The sequence below is a fragment of the Ascaphus truei genome, chromosome 4, assembly GCF_040206685.1.
Source record: "Ascaphus truei isolate aAscTru1 chromosome 4, aAscTru1.hap1, whole genome shotgun sequence".
NCBI classification, from domain to species: domain Eukaryota; kingdom Metazoa; phylum Chordata; class Amphibia; order Anura; family Ascaphidae; genus Ascaphus; species Ascaphus truei.
This window is the reverse complement of record NC_134486.1, coordinates 125,658,966-125,680,155: the sequence shown is the minus strand read 5'-3', so window position 1 is coordinate 125,680,155 and position 21,190 is coordinate 125,658,966. Positions and strand designations below refer to the sequence as shown.

Here is a 21,190-nt window from a genome sequence, read left to right as displayed (position 1 = left end):
CTCATTGCTGCTGGATAGAGATCAGGTGAAGACGGAAGTGAACAGGTTTGTGCTGTTCCAGAAGAAGCAGCAGCACATTTTGTGAATCACTCTCCTTGCACTCCTGTGGCATAAATCAGAGGTGCTCAACTCCAGTCTTCACTCTCTCCCCCCCCCCCCCCCCGAACAGGATAAGTATTCCGGATATCCAAGCTTCACCATAGGTGGCTCAATCAGAGGCTCTGTGTTGACACAGGGACTAATTGGGTCACCTGTGCTGAAACATGGATATCCTGAAAACGTGACCTGTGGGGAGTTGGGGCTTGAGGACTGGAGTTGAGCACCCCTGGCATAGATAATACTAGCAAAATATGCCTGAAAAATAACAAAGATCCCTATATTTAATTTTTTTCTTTCACATCTTATAAACTGCAATCATATGACCATCCGGAAATTGCAATCTCAATTGTTTAAGTTTCAATAAGTGTATATTTTTTAAACATCACTTATGATGAGCACATTCACATTCCTGACAAGTCCACAAACCTGCTTTTCCCCATTATCTATTAGCATACAATGCTTTCACTGCAGCTGGGGATTCTAGGTAATGGCATGCAAATGAGCACTCACACTGACGAGACCCAAAATGTTGAAACAGCTGTCTGTGAGTAGGTTTACTGGCTACTGTGACAGGGTAAATAAAAGCCACCAGTTATATGCCTGGAAAACCTATGTCTAGTCTGCAGTGCAGCACTGACTAGGTTAAACTTCAGCTGGGAACCTAAGGACAATTAGTTGATCCCAGCTGCCTAATCAAGGTGTGTTAAAACCCAGGTTGAAGACACATGGAGCTTGCTGTTGATGAGAGAGGAGTAAGCTTCTAAAGTGATTCCTGAAACCAAGGTCTGAGTAGCAAAGTAGTGAAACTGTGAACTGTCTGTCCCCTACATAGAAAAAGGGAGCTGCATATATATAAACTGTCTGCTAAAGAGAAACTGTTTTGTTCGGTTTGCTGAAGGAAAAGCCATTTTCGTTTGTTGCTGAAACAGAGCTATTTTTGTTTTGTGTGCTGTATATTCTTCAAGGCAAAATAAAACAGCCTTGTCAAGAAACCCACATGTGTAGTTGCATGTACCCTGCAACATATGGTTGTCAAGAAGTGAGATTTGATTTTTTTTCAAAAGGCTCCTGCAGTTAAAGGGCCACACACACACACACACACACAAGAATGGAAGAAATGTTGAAAGCGTTTCTGTGCGAGCAGGCCCGGCTGCAAGCGGAGAGAGATGAAAGACTACAGACAGCACAGGATGAGCGGATTGCCAAGCTGCTGACCCAATTCCAAGGGTCTGCCGGTGCAGAACTGGCCAGCAGACCCCCGATACTCCTGAGGAAAATGTCTCCGAATGAGGATCCAGAGGCTTTTTTACTAACATTTGAAAGAGTCGCCGAAGCTCAGGGCTGGGCTGCAGATTGCTGGGCAACTGCTTTGGCCCCGCTCCTCATAGGTGAAGCCCAGGCCTCATATCAGGGCCTCCCTACAGATCAGGCAATGGACTACCGCCAAGTAAAAGCCGCCATACTGGATTGCTTAGGTCTGACCCCAGAGACCTATCGGCAGCAGTTCTGGAACATGAAGTACACCGCTAAGATGAGACCCCGCGTTCTCGCTCAGCGATTATTGGACTTGTGTACGCGCTGGATACAACCCGAGGAGTGCACTAAAGAGGCAATTCTTGAGCAGGTGGTTTTGGAACAATTTCTACAAGTAATACCCCCTCCCGCACGCTCGTGGGTAAAACGCCACGCTGCTGAAACCCTAGCTTTGGCGGTCCGACTCGTGGAGAACTTCCTTGGGGCTGAGCAGCAGGAGAGTATCCTGGACCCGACTCCACCGGCACTTGCGGATGCCCAAAGAGGGAGGTCGGATCAATGGGGAACCTACGGCCCGTCACGGAACCGCCAAGTCCAACGGAAGGAGCAGTCGTTCCAGCAAGGACGGAGTCCAAATGCTGGTCCCCGCAGAGACCCTCATCTCCTTCCGGATGTCGGCTCGTCGCAAAGTGAGAGGAACTTCCGAGGACATCGCCCACAGGACCCACCAGATGCCTGGTCTCCAGTAACCGGTCCAGCGGAGCGCTATCCACAGCCCCCTCCTGCGAGGGAACCCTCTCCAGGTTCTGCCTGCGGAGAAGAAGGCCACTGGTATGTGGACTGTCCACTGATGGATTGTTCATTCAGCAGAACCGTCGCCTCGGCTTTTTCTGGGGAAAATTACAAGCCCTGGCTACTTCCAGCCCCGATTGGGGGGAAAACCGTCCAAGCCCTTGTAGATTCGGGCTCTGGGAAAACTCTGGTCCTCCAGGAACTGTTACCGCCCAACATGTGTTCTTTTGACTCCCCATGGAGCATAAAATGTATACACGGCGATGTAAAACCTTATCCGACGGCCAAAATCCGGCTACAGGTAAAAGGTCAGGAGGCTTACCTCGAAGTAGGAGTCGCTTCTTGGCTACCTGCCCCCGTTGTGCTCAGTCGGGACTGGCCTTTCTTTGCGGACCTAATGGCCCCAGTCTTTCACGAGGAACCTCCTTCTGGGGCTCAGGAGAACCCTGGCAAACTGTTCCCCTTCTCGGCAGATCTTTTTCCCAGTAGACACCGGGTTCAAAAGACTCGGAAGCAAAGACGCTTGAACAAACAGGACTGGTTGCAGAAATCTGGGTCTCAAGGTGACCATTCTAGTAGTCAGAGGTCACAAGTGATGGCTGGGGATGGCCAAAGGGAGGGGGATATGGGCCCTGGAGATTTACCAGACCTGTACCTCCCTGACTTTCGCCAGAAGCAAAGGGAAGACCCAGTCCTTGCGAGACAGTATGACAAGGTGGTGAAAATTGATGAACGGATTTTAGATGCACAGGGGGTGATAGTATTTTGAGCTATCAAAGAATATCCTATATAGGGTGAATAGGCAGACACAAACAGGGGAGGTCACCAGACAGATATTGGTTCCCAAGGCGTTTGTTAAATCTGTGTTCACTCTAGCCCATACTGTCCCTTGGGGTGGTCACCTGGGCAGGGATAAAACATTGGACCGTATTTCATCCCGATTCTATTGGCCAGGGATGCATAGTGATATTGCTAAGCTATGTGCAGCATGTCCGGAGTGCCAGCTAACTAGTCCAAAAGGGCAAAAACCAGCCCCTTTGGTTCCTCTACCCTTGGTGCCAGTTCCCTTTGAGAGGATTGGGGTAGACTTGGTAGGACCTCTAGAACCTTCTGCAAAAGGACACAGGTTTATCCTTGTAATAGTGATGCAACAAGGTATCCTGAGGCGTTCCCCCTGAGAACAGCAACGGCGAAGCAAGTAGCCAACAAGTTGTTGGAACTGTTCTCACGGGTTGGACTTCCCCAGGTTATGTTGACAGACCAAGGTACAAATTTCATGGCTAAACTGATGCAGGATGTCTTAAAGTTACTAGAGGTCAAGTCTGTTCGGACATCGGTCTACCATCCACAGACTGACGGATTGGTGGAAAGATTTAACCGAACTCTGAAAGGGATGCTGAGGAAATTTGTAGACTCAGAAAAGAGAGCCTGGGATGAACTTCTCCCTTTTCTGCTGTTTGCAGTGCGGGAAGTTCCCCAGGCCTCCACGGGATTCTCTCCATTTGAATTGCTCTATGGCCGCCAACCGCGGGGTATCCTAGACCTCCTAAAGGAGTCCTGGGAGAAACAGCAGTCCCCTTCTAAGAATACCCTGCAATATGTACTAGACCTTAGGAAGCGCCTAGATGTGGTCGGCCATTTTGCCAGGGAGAATCTTAGATCAGCCCAGGACAGTCAGGAGAGACATTACAATCAGAATGCTCGCATGAGTGTTTCACCCAGGAGACCAGGTGATGTTATTGTTACCCAGTTGCGAGAGTAAACTCCTGGCCAAATGGCAGGGCCCATTCGAAGTACTCCGCCGTACGGGTGATGTGGATTACGAGATCGCTCAACCAGGGTCCAGGAAGGGTAAACAAATTTACCATGTGAACTTGCTGAAACCCTGGAAGATGCAGCGGTCTCTATTCATCCACCCGGTGGAGGAGGAAACGGACTTGGGTCCTCAGCCTCCACGGGAGAACATCGTGAGTGACGATAAAATCCCAATGGGTAAACAGCTGTCCTCTGAAAAAAAGGGGACTTGTTAGCAATAATTACACAATTCCAGGATGTTTTTTCTGACTTACCAGGACAAACTAACTTAATTTCCCATGCAATCGAGACAGCACCTGGGGTAAAAGTACGTTCCCGTCCTTATAGGTTGCCTGAAAGTCGTAGGGCTCTGGTAGAGAAGGAGGTACAAGAAATGTTACACTTAGGAGTGATTGAGGAATCATGCAGTGAGTGGTGTAGTCCACTAGTTATGGTCCCTAAACCCGATGGGAAGGTAAGATTTTGTGTGGACCTCCAAAAGGTCAATGCAGTATCCAAGTTTGACGCATATCCGATGCCAAGGGTGGACGAATTAATTGACGCCCTTGGTAACGCGGAATATATATCCACGTTGGACTTGACAAAAGGATACTGGCAAATACCCTTAGACGAAAAGTCCAAATGCAAAACAGCCTTTGCCACTCCCATGGGTTTATACCAGTTTGTGACAATGCCATTTTGACTGCATGGAGCCCCAGCCACATTTCAGAGACTCATGGATAAGGTACTGAGGCCCCAGAGGACTTATGCCTCAGCCTACCTAGATGACATTGTCATTTATAGTAAACACTGGCGGGCCCATCTAAATAGGCTGAAAGCGGTCCTCAAATCTCTAAGAGAGGCAGGGCTCACAGCCAACCCTAAGAAATGTGCCATGGGTAAAGCGGAAACCAAATATTTAGGGTATGCAGTGGGAGGTGGAAAAGTAAGGCCACTAGCCGACAAGGTAGCTGCCCTGAAAGAAGTTCCGACCCCCCAAACAAAAACGCAGGTACGCTCTCTGCTGGGTTTAGCAGGGTACTACCGGCGGTTCATCCCCAACTATTCGGAAGTGGCAGCCCCTTTAACGGACCTCACAAAAAAGTGTGCCCCTACACAAGTGGTGTGGTCAAGGGATTGTCAGAGAGCCTTTGAGGACATAAAAAGGTGTCTATCAGAGGGTCCCATTCTTAGAAGCCCAGACTTCAACAGCCCTTTTATAGTGCAAACAGATGCATCAGAGATAGGGCTAGAGGCAGTGTTGTCACAACAGTTTGAGGGAGTTGAACATCCTATCCTTTTCCTGAGTAGGAAATTGTTCCCAAGGGAAAAAAATTACTCAGTGATTGAGAAAGAGTGCCTCGCAGTAAAGTGGGCAATCGAGGCTTTGAGGCATTACCTGGCAGGAGTCCATTTTACTTTGGTGACGGATCATGCTCCACTGAAATGGTTAAATAGCATGAAGGATTCCAATGCTAGATTGACTAGGTGGTATATGGCCCTCCAACCCTTCTCATTTGAGATTCAGCATAGGCCGGGAAAAGAGAACGCAATTGCTGACTTCTTTTCTAGAGAAGGGGTGGATGGTCGGGCTTCAGCCGTGTGTAGGCCCAGCCACACACTAACTGACAGGGTAAATAAAAGCCACCAGTTATATGCCTGGAAAACCTATGTCTAGTCTGCAGTGCAGCACTGACTAGGTTAAACTTCAGCTGGGAACCTCAGGGCAATTAGTTGATCCCAGCTGCCTAATCAAGGTGTGTTAAAACCCAGGTTGTAGACACATGGAGCTTGCTGTTGATGAGAGAGGAGTAAGCTGCTAAAGTGATTCCTGAAAACAAGGTCTGAGTAGCAAAGTAGTGAAACTGTGAACTGTCTGTCCCCTGCATAGAAAAAGGGAGCTGCATATATATAAACTGTCTGCTAAAGAGAAACTGTTTTGTTCGGTTTGCTGAAGGAAAAGCCATTTTCGTTTGTTGCTGAAACAGAGCTATTTTTGTTTTGTGTGCTGTATATTTTTCAAGGCAAAATAAAACAGCCTTGTCAAGATACCCACGTGTGTAGTTGCATGTACCCTGCAACACTACGCACTTCTTTAACCCAGGCTGTGCTGAAACAGCTGTGTGATACAGCAGGTATACGCTTATAGGGCTCCATATTAAAATGTATAAGAAGCAAAAATGTACACTGTTTCCATTTGCATGCAGGGCTTGACAAATTGGGGAAAAAGCCACTCACCTGAAAAAAAGAAAGACACACACCCCCACGCCCCCCCACCCAAAAATTGTCCAATTGTAACTCCCCTCCCTCTCTCACCCCCCTCACTTTACTTGCTGTCAAGTGTTACCGGCGGCGGGGTGCTATGGCGTGGTGCTGCGTCTCCCGGCATTTTCCTGCATCTCTCTGTCCAACTTCAGTGTCCCCCCCCCTGCATCTCTTGTGAAAATGGCTGTGCAGCGTCAAATGACGTCACGTAGTGCCTCATTGTCATGGCAGCGGCCATTTTCACAGGAGATGCAGGGGGGGGACACACTGAAGTTTTACAGAGAGATGCAGGAAAATGCCGGGAGACGCCACACCACATCGCAGCACCCCGCCGCCGGTAACACTCGACAGCGGGCAAAATGCACTCACCCCAGGCGAGGGGGCGAGTGCATTTGTCGAGCCCTGTTTGCATGTCATTACCCAGAATCGTTGGATGCAGTGGAAGTATTGTATGCCAAGAGATAATAGGGAAACGCAGGGTTGTGGACCTGACTGAGACGGGAATGTGCTCATCAGTGGTATTTTTATTTGCTATACACTGTACGATAGAGGGTTTTTGTAACTTTTAGTCAACATAACTTTCCTTGTGAATACAACTTTGGATGTTTAGAGCACACAGGTTCTGTATGAATAAAAGCGCCATCATGACAGCAATCCTTTCCATTCCCAGCCTGTTTACTGTATGCCCAGGTGCTGGAAATTGACATGTACAGATGTGTTTTTGTATAAGCCAAACAAAGAAAGTATGATTAGTGATTAAACATGGAAGGTGTATGACAATGCAATATGTCTGCATTAACCCTGTAGACTTAACAAAATAATTTGAGTAGCAGACTGTCATGTAGCCAGACACAAAACAAAATAGTTTACAATGACTTCACTCATGAGATTCCAGGAAACTAGGATGGTGGAACAGAGCAGCTGTGTGTTCCAGGAAAACCTTAAGTGTTGAACCCCAATAACTCAATGTAACAAACATGCTGTCTACTTTTTCACATTAACGGTGGTTAATGTGAAAAAGTAGACAGCATGTTTGTTTTTGTCAAATGGGAGCTGAACTTCCCTATCTGATTGTGTAAATGGACTGCAATACATAGAATTCCCTTGACAGATTTTTGGTTTTGTTTTCATGCGCTGTCCAAGAGAGGCATGCTGTGTGGTTACATAGGAGGATGTCATTAAAGAATAAAGCACTTCGGGCAGATTTAGTATTGGTTAGTCCAGAAGGTGTCACACAGTATGGTCAGATGGTATTGTGTGGTACTGTATGTCAAAGCCACAGCTTATAGAAAATTCAGATACGCTGCAATAAGACATACTGTGACAGCTTCCTCATGATGTCATTGTGAAACTTGACCCCTCCCCCCTCCGGTCCATAAGCCAAAACAGCGATGTACTGTACATACATATTTAAAAATACTGTACAACCTAAATAATCATATACTGTACATACATATAGTTTGAGAGGAAAAGGACAACAGGAATGATAGTTTTATTTTTGCAACAATTCGTTTCTCATTAAAAATTATGTTTTTATACAATTTGGTTTGTTGTATACTTAGAGTCTCTGGTGTGCTTCATATAGGTTAAAGTTGTAAACCTTCTGTTTTTAATATACACACAAACTATTATAAAAACAACATTGGCTCAAGGAGTGGGTCAGTGAGTAAAAACCAGAGTGACTGACTAAAGCAGGGAGGCCTGGTTTAAATCCATGTGTCAGCTCCTTGTGACCTTGCTTGGGCAAGTCACTGTGGGCAAGGCAGCAAACAGATCGCAAGCTCAACGGTGCAGGAACTGTGCCTGTACAATTCCATGTACAGCAATGCATACTATATTGTAACTGAAGAGCTTTCAGTCCCAGTAGTAAAAAAGTGCTACATGAAATAAAATTATTATTTAACAGGTTATTTTTCAGTGCATCAAAGCACAGATGGGAAGCATACAGTAGATGAAAAGAAAAAAAAGTGTTAGAACAAGAGGTTATGCTCGGACGGTGGAGGGTGAGAGGTTCGGGAAATTAGCAAGTACTTCAGGGAAAGGGTGGCGGATTCATAGAATTGCCTCTCAACATAGATTTAAAAGGCCAACAGAGGAAATGAATTAAAAAGAAAATGTGTGTGAGCGACATACGGATACCCTAAATATGAAATAAAGCCAAGGATCATATAGCACAGGGGTGGCCAACTCCAGTTCTCAACGGCCACCAACAGGTCAGGTTTTAAGGATATCCCTGCTTCAGCACAGATGGCTCGAGCAGGGGCTCTTTCAGTGACTGAAAAGAGGCCAATTGGTTCTTATCTGCTGTCGAATTCTAGATTTAAGAGTAACATATCACCCAAGAGATGAGCAACATCAGCTGCCACCTCAGGGACATTCACAACCTCCACAGAGGAGTTAGTGTGGGCCTCAACCAGAAACATCACAATAAAATAACTGTGGGAAAAGTCCCCCAGGCATGCGGTGACAAAATTACACATTGCAAACTGTCAGAAAGCAACGCATTATATAAAATGACTACAAGAAAATAAACTTAATGGAAACACACAGGGGAAACCGGCAGGACAGTGTGATTTAGTCATCCTCCAACACATACAGTATGTAGGCAAATTTGCGAACCTGAATTTCAGGCTTCTAAAAAGGTTACGGTGAAAAACCAACTTTTGCCACATGCAAATTATAAACCTACTGCACCGACACACTTTATTCGAGCAAATACCCAGTATGTACCTGGCAGATACCTGGAATACGCCGCTCCTCACCTCTGACAAGCCCCGTTGCGTTTGCCTTCCCAGCCTGGGTTCATGCCTGGCTGACGGGCGGCTGATCTGTTAAATGATAATGATTAGGATTTAATAGGCTGCAATGCTTCGCGTGTCTACCAGATGGCATAAATTCATGAATTGTAATGCAGTATATATATATATACTGTGCAGTATTGCAGCCAGCGGGAATAAAATGCTTCAATCCCTGCCTGGAAAATAACGCAATGCACTCGGGCAGAAAACAGTCACAAACCTCAATACACCCGGGTATACCCGAATTCGTGGGACTAGCCGAGCTCGAATAAAGTGTGTCGCCAGTGTATAAACAAAATGGTCCATAGGTAGTGCATATGCAATCTGTATATAGTAAATGTTCATCCTGTGGGAACTTATTTTTTGAGCATCACAATGAAGTGTTCATTAAAGATTAAAAATGACCTACCTTGGGAGAAGGATGGGCACTTTGACTAGTGCTTTGGACGTGGTTTTCGTATAACGTACCTGTACAACTTTGCCAAAACCATTTGTTTTAAAAAGGGGTTTGGAAGGTGCTAATTTCACAGGTGCTAATTTCACACATCCGGTTTCGCCCATCTCTGAGCTTAATGTGAGTGATACCCTATAAATCAGGTTCCCACCCCTATTTTTATTTTTCCCAGTTATTCATCGTTTAATAAATGTTACACAGTCTTACAGGCCATTGAAGTAAGGACAATGCATATTTTTATGGTGCATTGTTTATTACAAATGTGACTACGGCGACCAGTTATGTAAATATATCTTGACTACAAAACCTTCCATACTGATCTCATCATATAAAAGCCACTCAAAATGTTGCCATGAGACCTTTTTCAGAGATCCTCTGGAGGAACCACTCCCTCTGCTACCATTTTGCAGATCTTCTAACTATTGCTGTAATTACAGCAATGTCTTATGCCGCGCTTATAGTGCTGGCGATGCCACGTTGTCCGAAAACAAAGCATTGTCGCGTGTGCTTATAGTAAGCGCGACGGCAAGAAAGCGACGGGGCGACGCGATTTTTTGAAGCCGGGAATATTTGATTTTTCACTGGCTGTCGGCTCGTGTGACAGCCCCAGATCCAATCAATGCCCTGGTCGCCCGCGATGCCGCAAAGCGAAATACAACTTTCGCTAGCGGCGATGGCGACGGGTGATTTCACGCGTCGCCATCGCCGTCGCGGGCACTATACACGCAGCCTTATGCTGCATGGTTTATACTGCCGCTTAGTAATATTGCCCTAATTGTTGCAAACCGATATGATAGCAGTATAAGAATTGTCATGGTATATAAATTGTGTGCATTTATTAAATAAATGTGTACAGATTAATAAAACGAACACTGAATGGGTATACATAGTAGGTAATACATTAGTAGCTGTATACAACTTCTACTAGTGAATGCCAAACTCCAGAAACACAGTGAATACTAGTGCAGAGAAATAAACATGGACTATGCTTCATCACCCTTCACTTTAGTTGCAGTAGTATTCCCTCACCTACATTCCATGGTTACTGCTGTTAATGATCATGTTATCAGCTTGGGGAAGCAAGAGGAGGAAGCATTAGGAATCAGCATAGAGCTAGGTTGTGAGAGGTTCAGTGTGGTATATCTCCAACGTAATAAATATAGGTTTGAGTGGCTTAGTCTAGAAACATGTCCCTCAGCAATATTTATTAAGGCATTTCCGGGTTTGTTTTATGGAGTGTGACTATCATTTTTCTATCTATATTGAGCAATAACCAGCTCGCATACCCAATTCTATTGTCCCATGTTTACTTTCCTCCTGGCTTGTTTCTATTGCCAGCTTCTATATCTTCAATGTCATAACTAGCATTGTTGTGTATGCATGTCCGCCCAGGAAAACAACACCATGTGACCTGGCTGTCAGAGTAATGAAGCCACATTTATTATAAACATTCTGCATACAACGCACATAAAAACAAAAAATCACAACAAATGTCGTGATAAAGTTCTTGTATTCCAGTACTGGAAGACTTGTCACTGTCAAGGTTATTTTGAAAAACAATTCAGAATGAGCTAGCATGTCTTCTTTAAAAACGAATCTACGTCTGGTAATCTTACAAATTGACCCCCACTGTGGATTTGATTTCCCACATGCAGAAAGGTTTTGTACAAGCAAAAAAACTCCTCCCCAATTCATCTTTATTGGTGCTTTAACAGGGACAGGTGGGCCAGATACAGTATTGAGTAAACCCTTGAATGAGAGGAATGGCCCATTCAGATGCCCTTCTGAAATTATTATTTCTAAAAACAGGCAAAGGTTTGCTTTAAGTAGGATTATATTGGTTTAAAGAAGACCATTGCATTCTTAACCTTTACAGTGTCGGAGATCCTCCTGCACATGCATGATCGCATGATGTGGCTGGTGGCCGGATGTCGGTCAACCTGATTACCATCTAGAAAACGCCCAAGTGCCCATGACGTTGAGTTATGTCATAAGGTCACTGTAAAGGTTAAATTGTACTAAAAAAAAATATTGGTTGCTTCTTGCAAATTACCAGCGATTGAACATTCAAAAGGGATAAAAGATTTCAGAAGGTGCTGAGGTGTCCATACATTTCCAAAGACCTGAAGTTGCCTAGATGTTTACAGCAAATACTGTAACTGCAAGAATTCCAATGACACTTACGCTGCAGTTTAACACTAGAAAAATGACTCATATCTATTCTCAGGACATACAAAGGCCAGATTGCATACAGTTTAGCTACATAAATGGAGACAACACTGCATCAAACTTGTTTTTGTCTAGTTATTAACAACATCTTGTTGTACATTATGTGCAGATCAACATAAATAGATATGTCCATTTCAATTCGTTTTTTAGTCGAATGTATCCAAATGTATACCCTAGAACGAATAGAGCCCATTTTGGTACAAGTATGGTGTGATGGCATGAAGGGGTGTGCAGTATCACTGCTTTCTAACTTGCAAACCAACGTCCAACTTTTTATGTTATTTTTTTAGCTTCTTATAAAGACATTTATCTTCATCTTTATTTGTTGTTGTAACAACCTTTTTATATAAGGTCCAAAGTGCTTTACCTCACTGCTTAACAGAATAGGGACTAATATTTCCTGTACCCGCTAGCACACAACAATTTCAGCAGCACCAAACTCCTTGTGTACACAGGACATCCTCGTGGAGGCTGCCCATAGCCCTCTCTCTTTTGCCCCTGTGCCTTGGGAGTAGCGATGCTCCTGCTGAAGCTTTTCCTTGCTCCCCCTTGTGAGCGGTTAAATGCCTGTGCACTGAAATACCTGTACTACCTTGCTCCTCTCCTGTGCCAATCACTAGTTTCTGGCGAAACAGAAGCAGAGAACCATTTCAGTGTAACATCATTAAGAGTCAGATATGATCGGTTTGTGAGGAGCTACTACCCACGGCTGCAATGTCAACCCCTCTCCACCCCATTCCCTTCATATCTTGAATGTAGGTCCTTACGGTGACCTGCTCATGTGACTGTATGGGTACTACAGAAGGGCAGGAAAAGGGTAACAATTCAAGGTATGTTCATTACTAAATAAGGACAAGACGCCTCACAAAACAAAGACAAAATGCAATATACTGTATGTACTTTTTTTATAATAATGTTGACCATTATTTACTAAACCATTTTTGTAGCTTGGTCTAAGCCATAACCTGGATATTCACATAAGTCACGGTTTATGGTGAGGTTTGACACCTTCACAGCTGATTGTTAATAGTTCTCCACCCTAATGGCAGCAGATCCACTATACCCCATAATTGCCCAAATTAGAGATTTGATGTTCATGTGCTGCATAGTAAAGCCTCTTTTAATTGAATAATTTGAATGTATTAAAATTAAGAAGTTCTACTACAATTTCCTTGTCTTTTTTTATTATTTATACATTAAGAAATATTTTGAATCCAGTTTCTAGATTTTAATCTTGACTTGATAACAATTGTGTAGCTCTTAGGACAGTGTATATACACCAACGAGCAATCATAAGAGCATACGGATGCTGTAGAATGGAGATAAATGACTCAGCAGCTGCAAACCTAAAAGATCGTACAATTATGACCAACTATTTAGCTTCTTTGAAGCAAGCAGATAATGACTCGATGAAAAGTAGAGAACAGTATTTCAATGAAAAGTTCCTTCATTGTTAGCTTAAAGCAAAAGAAAAGAAAATATTCACGTGTGGCTTTAGTCATTTGTGCAGACTATTAACATTTGAAAGGTAGGCTGTACCCTTTGCAAAATACAGCCTTCAGATGTATTTCCTTTGATATGTATTCAGAGTTACAAACTAGAATCGAACATTGCTATTCACTTGCGGTCCGAGGATGCAAAAAGAAAAATTCCAGTAATGTAGTATTAGAGATCAGGGTATAGAACAGGGCTAGTTAGATCTGGAGATCCTCCAGAGCAAGTCTGGTGATGAGCCAAATCAGGCTGGTGTCTGAATCTCTTTGTAGCAGAGAAGAGAAGAAGCGCAATTTGAAAAGCATAAATGATGATGCGACCTCCGCAGATTGCGTTCAGCAAGGGACAAGGCAGGCTCAGTCCCACGGAGCTGCAGCGGTCACTGATACCGTGAATACAATGTCTGATAAACCTTGAGGTAGCGCGAGTGCACAATATTTTAACAACCTCAACGTGTTTCGTGTGTATTTATTTGTAAAATGTGTTACCAGGAAGTAATACATTGAGAGTTACCTCTCGTTTTCAAGTATGTCCTGGGCACAGAGTTATGGTGACAGATACATGTTTACAAATACATAGTTACATTAAGTGAGCAAGGTTACACATTATATACAAGACATTGCATGCACAGTAAGAGATAATATATATATTATAGGCGTATGTAACAGTTACAGACCAGATTAAAATGTGAGACAGCTTTTGTTTTGAAAGAACTTAGACTGCTGGCGGCTGTGAGAGTCTCCAGTAGATTGTTCCCGTTTTGGGGTGCACGGTAAGAGAAGGAGGAGCGACCGGATACTTTGTTGAACCTCGGGACCATGAACAGTATTTTAGAGTCAGATCTCCATAGAAAAAGAGAGGTACGGTCGTCCTCACATGATTTTTAAAAATGGACTCACTTACCTTGTCAATCTGTCTATATAATAGGGGCTACTGTGACAGACGATGACCCCATAGCCAGACTTCACTCTATATAAATCTAGCAACAACCCTACTATTTAAAGCATAGACTGTATATACAGCCCACCTATCTGTGTCCTCATCAGTCACATTAGGGGCTAGTATTCTCGTGACTGAGTCTATAGTGAACTAGGGATTTGAGACTCCCAACTTCACATTTTAAACGTTAGGTTATATGACCAATAGACTACATAATCTATTGGTGTATAGCAAAACTACTCTTTTAATCTAAGTGCAGTACAGGTTAAGCACCAGTGGCCTTTTACTGTAGGTCAGTATTATCTGCCCATGAGGGTAGATATTAGGTGATTATTTAGTCACATAGAACAGCACTTTTGGTTTGTGTACTTTTATAACAAAGTGCCTAACATAGCATTATTTTGCTCTCTGGCTAATTACTGAGCCAGGCACATATGTTTGTCCCTATCTTGGTTTAGCACTGATAATTTGCTGTTCCACTGACCTATACTACCGCCACATACGTCGTGAATTTCACTCATATATACCCCTTTATTTTATTTATACGATTTAATAATAAAGATGACCTTTTATTCAAATAATTCAACATTAGGATACCCTGAGTGCTCTTAAGACACCAGGTCTTTTCTCTTCTTGGTCTCCTTCAACTCTATCCTGGGACGAGGTCCGTATCCATTATTACTAAAGTTGAGCAGGGGTAATTTCCCTCCCCCTTACCACCTACCCCTTCTCCCTTAGGTTACCCTTTTTTGGCACACATCATGATAACAGGGAAGGGAAATTATGATAGTTTCCTACAGTTCTTGGAGTACTCTTGACGTTCACAGAGTTGCCATTTATGTCAAATGAAGAGTTCACATCAATGTTCAGTGGAGTTTACCGATCATTTCTTTAGGAGCACCGCCATCATTAACACGGCGGGTCAGATTTAAAGGCCTTTTTCGTGCTGAAGAGTTACTTTTGTTCAGTCAAAACTTTTAATGGTACATTACTTTGTTGGGACTTCCCACTGTGAACATTCATAAGTAGCTATGCAAATAAGTAGGACTTCAAAATTGTATCTAACTTGCGTTTCTTCTGCTTAGAGAAGAGCCACAAAACATTACTGCAACTCCAATTAAAATATACGATTTCTGTTCCCTTCTGACCATCAGCACCCTCTAACCTCATCCAAACATAAATAGAATACCAAGTTACTGTACTGATAGAGTACCTGGACTCTCCAGTTGATTAACACTGTTGCGGTACAGAGCAAGAGCAGCAAGTAACATACTGTATATTTAATTTCTTGCATGGCCACGGTCTGCAGATTGGGGCTGTGATCCACTCTTTAGATGAAGCCGTGGGACGTTCCAAATGTATGGAGATACTCAGAATTATTGTGCAGTGCAACATGATCCCTTTCAGCAGTAGGAGTTTATGTTATTCTCACAAACGAGTAATGCACTCGTTTAGCTCTGCCTTACTTTTGCACTCTTTGTATATAAGAAATGTGTCAAAATGTGTTATTTTTCATTTAGGTGGATTTGATAAGTGGCCCTCTGAAAAATGAGAGAAATACTCTGCGATGAAGTTAATTCATCAGGCGGTGTACAGAAAACAGCTTTGGGGTTGAAAACCATAACCACGTGTAGAGAAGTGTCATGTAGCAAAGGGAGGATGTGTCATGACGCAAAGAATGCACCTTATGGCATAGCATCACTCAGCAAATATGTGCCAATACTGTTTGTGTTCTCAAAGAAGAGAGTCAAAAACAATGGTCTAACTAACACATGGGATCAACCTCTAATCAAATCCAAATTAAAAATGTTCAACTCCAAATGGTACTTCTCTTTATCAGCAATATACGGTAACCACATTTATAGACTATTACACATTGACATTAAAAGGGATGCAGGTTTAGCTCAGAACTAAAAAGATGACTCAATTTTCGCTTGAACCAATAGATTCCAAAAAAATGCTGCAACTGTGGACAAAGAAACCACATGACTATGATATGGCCTAATTCATACCCAATCGTCAATACTCCCCATACCAGCTGTCTTATACAGTAAGGTCATATTTCAAGCTGGTTTCAAATCAGCCTTCACCTTCTATTAACTAATTAAGTCTCATATCACTTCACTGCTCCTATCCAGGGGATAGACAAGGAAGGTGAAAATTGCATGACCTTGCTTTAGTTCTTCATAAAATGCAATGCAGCATAAACATTGACAGCCTGTGGTTGGCTGAATATGTTGAGAGATTGAGTTTTGGTTATGACTTTATCAATATATATTATTGCCATGATTTAATGCACAAACTAGATACCCTAAACCTATGGTTGTTAACCACCCACAAAGATGTTATGCACAAGACAAATCACTATTACAAAAGTAGTGCGAGTGGTGAAGTATCCACCCATTTATGACTGGTGTTATTCTTAATTGGGTCTTCTTGTGATCCTACTAAACCACGATGTGCCATCAGGTGGCATTGTCCACCCATTTACCTACAGTAGGTCAATGTTTCTTAATCTTCTCCCTGGGACACCCCAGCCAGACCAGATTTTAGGATCAATTAAATACTGTGTGTTTATACTTATGCAAATATGAGATTAGCTGTTATTTTATGTCTAAAACATGTCCTGGCTGGGTGTCCCAAGGTTAGGAGTTGGAAATACTGACCTAGGTATTGTCCTACGCACAAAAAAGCAGAATAGAAAAAATACACACAATGCATTTATGAAAGCTGAATGCCAACGCAGGTAGGAGAGTTATATGACCAAGAAATTTTGATGTACACATCCACATTGCTATTTAAACACAGAAAATATTCATTAAAACAAGGCTATCTGCATACAGTAACAGTTAATTATTGAAACGCAAGAGATGAATATATGCAGTGTTCATTTTGCTCCAAATTGGTCTTTATAGACAATTGCCACTGTACAGTATCATGATTATACTTTACATGTTATGAATACCATGCAATGTGAATACCATGCACTTGGTAGCTGACCCAGAAAAAAGGCCCCACCACATACAGTGATAATGATAGCAATGCAGGAGTTAACACTTAAATATGATCCAATGCAAAATAGGCTTCCAGAGACCCAGACACAATAGTCTTACCCAGACAGTACATACAGTACACTAATGGCATTAAAGGAAGGTGACCCCGACACTGTGTTCTGTCTGTAACCCAGAAACACTGCTCTAAACCTGTTCTGCAGTACTGAAATTCTGGACTTCCAGTACCTGAACCCTGTATGAAACAACCATCACAGGCACAAATGCCCACATACTACTACAATGAACATGAATGATTGGTTTGCATATCCATCCAACATACATTCGTGGCATTTAAAGTAAAGGCTGGTGACCTAGACATACAGTAAATCCTTGACTATAGAGGACATATATAGTGCATATATATAGAGGATATATATATCCATAAGCATCAAGACGACAGATTTAACGTACAGTAGAGACCCATAAATACAGACATCAAATTGTGTGTGTGTGTATATATGTATATATATATATATACACACACACACACACACACACACACACACATACAGAAAAAAATGAATATTTACTTCTAATGTATGTATTAAAAAAACCTATACAAATGAAATGCACTAATATCTTAAAATATAATATACAGTTGCATGCACAGTACAGTAGATCCCTGCGGCAGGTGTAATTCCTCCCCATATACACAAACTGTATGTACCCTACACACCTCACAGCCGTACAGCTCGCTAAGCTGCTCTACGATCCACTCCTCCAGCACCAGCCGCTTCCTCAGCTCCTTCCGATCGTATTTCACAGTCACTTTGCCCTGCTGCTGCCTCCTCTGCTGCTGCTGCTTCTGCTGCTGCTGCTGCTGCTGCTGAGCCGCCGCCACCACCACCTGCGGGGAATCCTCCCGGGATCCCGGCGCTGCCAGCGGGCTCTGGAAGAACACTCTGCCCCCGGCTGCCGGGCTCGGCTCCGTGCCACTCATTGCTGACATCTCCCCGGGTAGTGAGCAGCCCCCTGCACAGCACAGGAGTCTGTAAAGGGAAAGACTGAAATCCTCTCTTCAGCACTACTAATCCAATAACACTGATCCAGACCTCTGCTTCTCGCTACACTCTCCCAAAATGATTCTCTCTTTGCAGTATCCTTTCCTATATTAATATGGATTTTTTTTTCATTAATTAAGCCTCTTTTCTCTTTCTACCCCCCTCCCCCCCCTGCTCCTCTATTTCTCCTGGTCTTTAACTCGACTTCTATTTCTGAATAATCTTCTGCTGGTCTCTCTTTCTGATTCTATATTCTGTATAGATATGTATTTTCTCTTCTTCCTCTCCTCGCCCTCCTCACTTTATCCTTTCCTCTTTCTCTCCCCCATATGCCTTCCTACTTCTCTCACCAGGCAGTCTCTTCACCTAGCACCTGCAGTCCTCCCCTCCCTCCTCCTGCATGCAGGCTCCACTCTTTGGCTTATTTCGGCATTAGGGGAGGTGCTTGCCTGCTTGGTCCCAAAAACAGACAGTGGGTGGAAGTCCTTACTTAAAGACACAGCTAACCAGAGCCTAGTCATCTAATTGACTGGAAAGAGAGATGATTTGAACCTATTCTATACAAACCCTTGCCTGAGAGAGTAATTTTTTTGGCATAATTTGTTTATAATAAATGTATACAGCCTAGGGCTGCAATAATAAAAAAAAAAACATCACAGTTTCAAATGTACATGGATATAAAAGCAACATGGCACTGAAAATATGCATATTCTTGAAGGAGTGGCTCAGTGAGTAAAGGCACTGCCTCTGAAAAGCACCGAGTTTGAAGCAGGGGAGCCCCCTGTGTCTCAGGCACCAAAAAAATAGATTGTAAGCTCTGTGGGGCAGGGACAATAGAAAAACAAACATTATGATTATTATGATTATTGTATGGTATCAACCACACATATTATAAATTATGGTGGGTAAAAAAGTGATTAAACCCCTCCACCGTACAGTAAATTTAAAAAAAAGACGGGGTGTGTGCTGAGCATGCGAGTTGTAAGTGAAACTTCTCTGCCCAGGAGCGAACGGCGCTGGCCATTTCTGCGCATGCACGAGCAGGGCTTCGCCGCTTCTGCGCATGCGCGAGCATCAGGTAAGGGGCTACCACGCAGGCTCGTGAACGCACCTGATCGCTTTTTCGTCTCCAACAACGATTTTTAGAGCTGTGCGATTAGCAAGCGGGGGCGCGTACTCGTGCACACGCCTTACTTCCGTTACGCATTTCCATCTCCTTGAAGGAGTTTTCTCCTATGAGAATTTAGTAGGTGCCAGCAAAGAAGTTTCACTTCAAAATATCACTTGTGAGCACATTCACGTGTCTCAAACAGGTCTGCAACGCTGCTTTTCACCATTATCTCTTAGCACACAATGCTTCCACCGCAGCAAGGGATTCTGGGAAAGGACTTGTAAATGAGCACACAGTGTGTCACCCTTTGCTTCAAACCAATTTTAACATTGACCCATATAAACTTATGCCTGCCACATTACTCAGCTTTTCAGCACAGCCTGGCTTAAAGAAGTGCATAGCCAGTAACCCTATCCACAGACAGCTGTTTTGACCTTTTGAGTCTCATTAGTTTGAAGTTGGTTATACTGGGTTTGCAATTTGAAGCAGGGATAAGTTTCAACGGCTCATTAAATAAGTTATGGTTGGTAAAAAGTGACAAAAATCCTCCACCGTGCGGTGGATACAGCAACTAAAAATATCACTTGTGAGCTCATTCACGTTTCAGACAGGTCTGAACCCTGCTTTTCACCATTATCTCCTGGGAGGGTTTTCGTCACTTTTACAATTGAGCTGCTATATGGTATAGCTGTATGTCTATCCATTTTAGGAAGGAAATATATGAGGACTGAAAAAGGTCATATTTGTAGGTTATAGATATAACATTTCTTTTTAACCCCTTTGCTGCCATGGGGGCCAAGAAGGTATTGTGAAGCAAATCATTGTTTGCCCCTTGTTCTAACTCACTGACTTGAATGGGTAAGATTCCACCATTCAGGGCAAATGATATTGGAGAGCCTTGCAGTTTGTCATTGATATAGATAATATTTACAAAAGTGGTTACCCATTTGATGCACTCAAGAGCCTCAACTGAATACAATTAATATATAACTTTTAAGTCATAAGTAAAAAGCAAATTTAGAAGAGAACTAAATAACTGAAAAGATTAACAACAATACTGGAGCTGCATCTGTGTGACTTACGCCACGCTTATAGTCCCTGCGACGCGATGCTTCGTCACGTCAAAACAAGTTGATTTAATCCATGTGCCTATAGTGGGTGCAACCGCGACAGCGACCAAAATCACTGAAGTCAATGGAAATTGATTTTTTCTGCGACTGTCATGTGACGTCAGCGGCATGTGAGCAGTTCAGCCAATGAGGGCGAACCGCTCATGGCCACACCCCCGCCACGGCCCCTGGTCGCCATCTCTTGTCTCCTATACTATAAGCTGAAATCGCTATTACAACAGCGCATCGCCGGGACTATACGCGCGGCCTAAGGCTGTGTCCATACTGGTTCCGATGGCGTGAGCGATGGTGCGAGCGCCAAGTCCAAATGAATGGAGGAAAAGGCGCATGTGGATAGCGCGTGTACGTGCATGTGAGCGGTGAGGTGACCGATACGTGTGTAGCAGGGTCCCCCCTGGTCCCCCTTACTTGAGTTCTGTTATTGGGACCCCAGCGCTGTGCAGGGGATATGTTGTGGGGGCAAGTACGTCGCCAGGGGCTCCCGGCAATATCAGAGGCAGGGCGCCGCCATGTTTTTCACATCCGCGCATGCACGGAGGCTCGCGCATGAGCAGAGGCGATCTAGCGGCCATATTGAGGTAGGCGCGAGAGTCGCGCACGCTTTAAGTTAGCAGCGGCGGCCACTACAGATTCACGCATGCGCAGTCGTGATCGCGCATGCGGTCCCAATAGTATAAGGCCGTTTGGGGAACTACAACTCCCAGCAGCCCCAGGGGCTGGAGCACAGGTGACTCACAGCAGCCAATAGAGTTGCTAGAACCCTGCTGACAGGATATA

At 43.7% G+C, this 21,190-nt stretch overlaps 1 protein-coding gene across 3 annotated transcripts in view; it reads right to left on the bottom strand.

Annotated features, from left to right (window-relative positions):
- PPP1R14C (protein phosphatase 1 regulatory inhibitor subunit 14C) overlaps nt 1-18,643 on the bottom strand; it is a 106,778-nt gene extending 88,135 nt beyond the window's left edge. The window contains exons 1-2 of one of the 3 annotated variants that reach the window (XM_075596558.1): nt 18,523-18,643; nt 17,848-18,160 (exon numbers count right to left, since the gene is read on the bottom strand). In XM_075596558.1, coding sequence (XP_075452673.1) covers nt 17,848-18,120 — 273 coding nt within the window. In that variant the 5' untranslated portion in view covers nt 18,121-18,160; nt 18,523-18,643. Of the gene's footprint in view, nt 1-17,847 lie in introns of all 3 variants that reach the window. The other 2 variants (XM_075596557.1, XM_075596556.1) reach the window with 2 other exon arrangements.
- Nucleotides 18,644-21,190: the final 2,547 nt, after the last annotated feature.